This window comes from Empidonax traillii, unplaced genomic scaffold, assembly GCF_003031625.1.
Source record: "Empidonax traillii isolate 1590-97213 ecotype Southwest subspecies unplaced genomic scaffold, ASM303162v1 scaffold3294:size20320, whole genome shotgun sequence".
Classification (NCBI taxonomy): domain Eukaryota; kingdom Metazoa; phylum Chordata; class Aves; order Passeriformes; family Tyrannidae; genus Empidonax; species Empidonax traillii.
In genome coordinates, this window is record NW_020958487.1 from 1 (window position 1) to 4664 (window position 4664).

At 55.0% G+C, this 4664-nt stretch overlaps 1 protein-coding gene across 1 annotated transcript in view; it reads left to right on the plus strand.

The window, feature by feature from the left end:
- Positions 1 to 3307: 3307 nt before the first annotated feature.
- The window catches only part of LOC114072474 (putative PIP5K1A and PSMD4-like protein), a 15882-nt gene continuing 14525 nt past the window's right edge, over positions 3308 to 4664 (plus strand). The window contains exons 1-4 of the mRNA XM_027910369.1: positions 3308 to 3398; positions 3626 to 3715; positions 4271 to 4401; positions 4500 to 4617. Of these exons, the coding sequence (XP_027766170.1) occupies positions 3626 to 3715; positions 4271 to 4401; positions 4500 to 4617 (339 nt within the window). The 5' untranslated portion in view covers positions 3308 to 3398. The remainder of the gene's footprint in view (positions 3399 to 3625; positions 3716 to 4270; positions 4402 to 4499; positions 4618 to 4664) is intronic.

The following is a 4664-nucleotide window of genomic DNA, read 5'->3' on the forward strand; positions in this document are numbered from 1 at the left end:
GTGGGAAGTTCTCTCCAAGCTGCCCTTTCCCCATGGAAAATGTGGGAACAAACGGAGTTTTAGGGGGGCTCGAACCCCCCTAAAAAAGAGGGTGGGCTCAGAAGGTGTGGGGTGTGTTGGGGGGGAGGGGGGGGAAGGGATTTCAGTGCCAGGGAAATTTGACTCCCAGATCCCGCTGATGACTCAGGGACACCCCCGGGGGTGGCAGCGGGGCCTGGAGCCCAAATTTTTGGGGATGGAATTCCAGCCGAAATTTGGGCTGGAAGTGCTGAGGGGGGGCCGGGAATCCACGCGGGTGGGTGGGTGGGTGGGGACGGTGGAGGGTGGAGACCTTTTTTTGGGGTAAAACCGGGCGCTTCTGGTGCTTCCACCTGCGGCTCTTCCCCTTTCCCTGCTTTCCTGGGGGGGGGAATTTGGAGCCTGGAATCCAATCCCTGGGAGCAGCGAGGGAGTTTTGTGGCGACTTTTCCTGTTCTTTCCCGGCTTCCTCTGGGATTTTGGAGCCCGGCGAGGAGGAAGGGGATTATCCAGCCCCTCTCCCTCGTCCCTTCCTGCTGGAATAGTTGCCATTGTTTGCTCCTTGGGGGGGGGCAGGAACGCAGGATTCGATCCCGGGATTTTCCACCTCGCTCCCTCCTCCACGCGTGTTTTCTCCCCTTCCTGCTTCGATTTATGCCCCCCCAAAACCCGCCGGGATCGGTGGGTGCCTCTGGAATGAGCTGGGAATTCCGGGCGGGAGGGAGGGAGTTCATTGTCCCCCCTCAGGGCCCCTCCCCGGGGCCCGCAGACAAAAGAATTGCTGGGAAAACGCCTCCAAAAAACACACACACACACCAAAAAAAAACACCGGGATTTGGGAGCGGGGCCTTTTGGAAGAGGTGTGGAACCATTCCCCAATTCCTGCCCGAGGGATCCCGGCGGGAGGGAGGGAGAGGAGTTTGTTCGACAACATCAGCAACAGCAGCTCAGCAGCCTCGGGCTTAAAATAGGGTTTAAAATAGGGTTTAAAATAGGGCTTAAAATAGGGTTTAAAATAGGGCTTAAAATAGGGCTGTCAAGTGACTCCAAACTCAGCTCCGGGGTGAAAATCCCACTTTTTTTTTTTTCATCCCAGCCTTGTGGGGGCTTTTCCCAAAACAGCCCCTTTGGAGCCGTGGGAGGCCCCAAAACTCCTTTTTTTGGTTATTGTTGGGTTTTTTTTGTTTTTTTTTTTTTTTTTTTTTTAACCTGGGCATCACCAAAAAAAAAAAAAAAAAAATCCAGGTGGGAAAAGCCCAAAAATTGGGAATGAAGGCACGGTGGGAAGGGCTTTGGGGATGCTCTGGTGAGTCCCATTCCCTGGATTCTTCCCCCTCGGATTTCCCTTTGGGAAGTGAAATCCTGCTCCTCCCTCCCCCTGGGTTGGGTTTCTCCTCCTCGGGCATCCCTGAAAAGCCCTGGAATTTTGGGATGTGTGTGTGTGTGTGGGGGGGGAGTTCATTCCCATGAATCCCCCTTTCCCGGGAATTGGGCTTTGCCTCCCTCCCAGAGGAGGAACTCACCTGGTTTTTGGTCGGTGATTAAACATTCCCTGCTCTCCCCAGGGATTCCTGGGAACGTTAAACCTGCCCCAAATCCTATGGGAGCGTTTATTTAGGATTTGTGTCCCTAAAACACCTCCTGGGGGAGGAAAGGGGGGCCCTAAAACCGGGCTTTGAACGTGTCCATCCCTCTTTATCCCAGGAATATTCCAACCCTTTCCCTGCTGCTCCGGGAGGTCCTTTCCCAGAGGTAGATGGTTTTGCATGGATGTGCTCCCAGAATTCCAGCATGTTTTCCCTGGTTTTTATTTTTGCCTTGGCTTTTAATTTTTTGGGCTGACAGGCTTTTGAGGGATTGTTTTTTCCCTCCGATCCTAAAAATTAATCCGCTGCTTTTCAGCGCTTCCTGACGTTCCCCACGGCATTCCAGAGGGGGCTCCTGGCTTTTGGCTTTGCAGGGAATCCTGTGGGGATGATTCCCTAGGAACAGAAATTCCAAGGGCGGGATTTGGAGGAGGGGTTGGATGAGCTGGGGACGATCCGACGCCTGAAAAGTCGGGATCCCGAGCTCCTGCCCGAGGATATTCCCGGTTTTTCGGGGCCTCCCGACCCTCCTGCTGGCAGAGTGGGAAAATATTCCCATTTTTAAGCAGGAAGAGGAGCTGTTTTGCCCTTGCTGGGCCCAAATTCCTCCCCCTGGAACGAGCAGCGTTCCGGGCTCTGGATTTGGGAGTGGGAATGTTTTCCCCCCCCACCCCTTATTTTGGGATAAAAAAATCCCAAATCCCAGCTTAAAAAGAGTCTCTTCCCTCCTGGAATGAACACCTGGAGGGGGGAGGATCCATCCCAAATCCCTCTGGATGCCCAGCAGCTCCCGCTATCCCGGTTTTCAGGCTGATTTCCTTGGATATAGCCAGGGATAACGAGCTGGGAATGATCCTGGGCCTCCGAAATCCAGAGGGATTGCTCCCACAACTGGGAAAATGAGGGGGAAAAGGGGGATTTTGGGCATCACGGCCGGATTGGGGAGAGTTTTTTTTGGTTGGATTTGCTGGTTTTTCTGTTGCCACCTGGATCGGGAATTCTCTTGTTCGGAGGAGGCGTCGGGGGCAGCTCCGGGAACGGCAGCTTTTTGGGAATGATTCCACTTTTTTTCCATGGGGTTTCCCACTTTTCCTTGGGAGTGGCACAAAAGTGCTTTTCCAGCAGGGAAAAACCCCTGGAATTACCATTTTTTTGGGGATATTTTCGCTCTCTGACCTCGACCCGTGACATTCCTGGTGCCCCCAAAGCAGGGATTCCTTGCAGGGAAAAGGGGATAAATCCCTGGGGGAATCCAGCTGATCTTCACTGGGCGGGGATTCCTCCCTGTCCAACAGGAATTGCTTTATTCCCAAACTGGTTTGGAGGGTGGAGGGAAGGAGGGGACCTCCCTACTGGGGGAACTGGTTATACTGGGACCACCCCAACCCCCCCGGCTCGGGGCTTTTCCTTGTCTGGCTCGTCCTGCTTTTATCCCTGCGGATAAAAGATCTTGGGAATTGTTGGGATGCTTTTCCCAGAGCCCTTTGGCCCTGCAGGAGCTGGCAGTGATTCCTGGGAAGGCGGAATTCCCTGGAAAACAGGGAAGGAGGAGGAGTTTTAGCAGGGCCACCCTCCCTAAAAGCGGTTTTAGGACGACGTTCCCGCTGTGCCAGATGGGGGGAATCCAGGCAGGAATGAGGCAGAGCTTTCCCAAAAGCCTCCAAAGCCTTGGAATGGCTCTTTGTAGTGTTTTTTTTTGTTTGTTTTTTTTGGGAATGAGCCCTCCCTGAGTGGGGCTTTTTCCTTTCTCTCCCGGCAGGTTCTTCCACCTTCAAGAAATCCCTCACCCCCGAGGTGAGTCCCTTGCCTGGGAGAATTCCCAATTCCAAAGGGGTTTTCCGCCCTTTTCCCAAGTCAGGGAGTGCTGGGAGGGGGGGGCAGAGGAATCACAAGGATTCACCCTTCCCAAGGAAATTCCCGCTCCAAACCCCCCCAAACTCTTCCCATGGTTCAAATCCCCTGGAATGTCGGGTTTTCCATCCTTGGCTCTTCCCGTTTTTTATTCCCCCCCTCTTTCCCAGATGCCGGGAGGTTCTGGCCAGCCGGGCTCGCAGACCATCAGGAAAGGCCACAGAGGGGTGGATTCCACGGGGGAAACCACCTATAAAAAGGTGATTTTTCCCCTCTTTGTTTCCCCTTTTTAATTCCCCTTTTCCCAAGGGAAGTGTGTCCTGGGGTCGGTGAGGGAGGGGGATTGGGAATGAGTGAAGATTCCCGAAGGGAAAAGACCTTCCTGTGCTTTTGGCTGCTCTGGAGGGAGGGTTGGGATTTCAAACCTCACTTCCAAGGCCTCCCTGGGAACTGCCAGAATTCCTGGAGATCCTATGGAATTTGCTGCACGAAGAAGGGGCTTGTTTTTGGCATTTTAGGGTGGGTGTTTTGTGGATTCCCTTTCCCGGGGGGGGGAACTTCCAGGATGTGGATTAGGCTGGATCCAGGTGTTTTCACAGCTCCTGGGCCGAACCCCCTAATCCAATTTAAACCCTCCTGGAATCCCCCTAATCTGGGTGGAAAACCCCTAATCCATCTGCTGGGATCGGGGTGGGAGGGAGGAGAGGACGGGAGGTGTAAAACTTCCTCCTCCGAGATCTCAGCTCTGGCTTCAACTGGGAGCTCCCTCCCTTGATCCCAATTCCCGGTTTTTCATCCCCCCCTGCCCTTCCCAGACCACCTCGTCGGCCCTGAAGGGCGCCATCCAGCTGGGAATCACGCACACCGTGGGCAGCCTGAGCACCAAGCCCGAGCGGGACGTGCTCATGCAGGACTTCTACGTGGTGGAGAGCATCTTCTTCCCCAGGTGGGTGTCCCCCCTGTCCCCCCCCAGAGCTCTGCTGTCCCCCCGTGGGCCGTGCTGACCCCCGTGGGTGTCCCCTCCCCTCCCCTCCCCCTGGGCAGCGAGGGCAGCAACCTGACCCCAGCCCACCACTACAACGACTTCCGCTTCAAAACCTACGCGCCCGTCGCCTTCCGCTACTTCCGAGAGCTCTTCGGGATCCGGCCCGACGATTACCTGGTGAGTTCTGATGGATTTTGGGGGGCTGGGAGGTGCCTTCCCCTTTC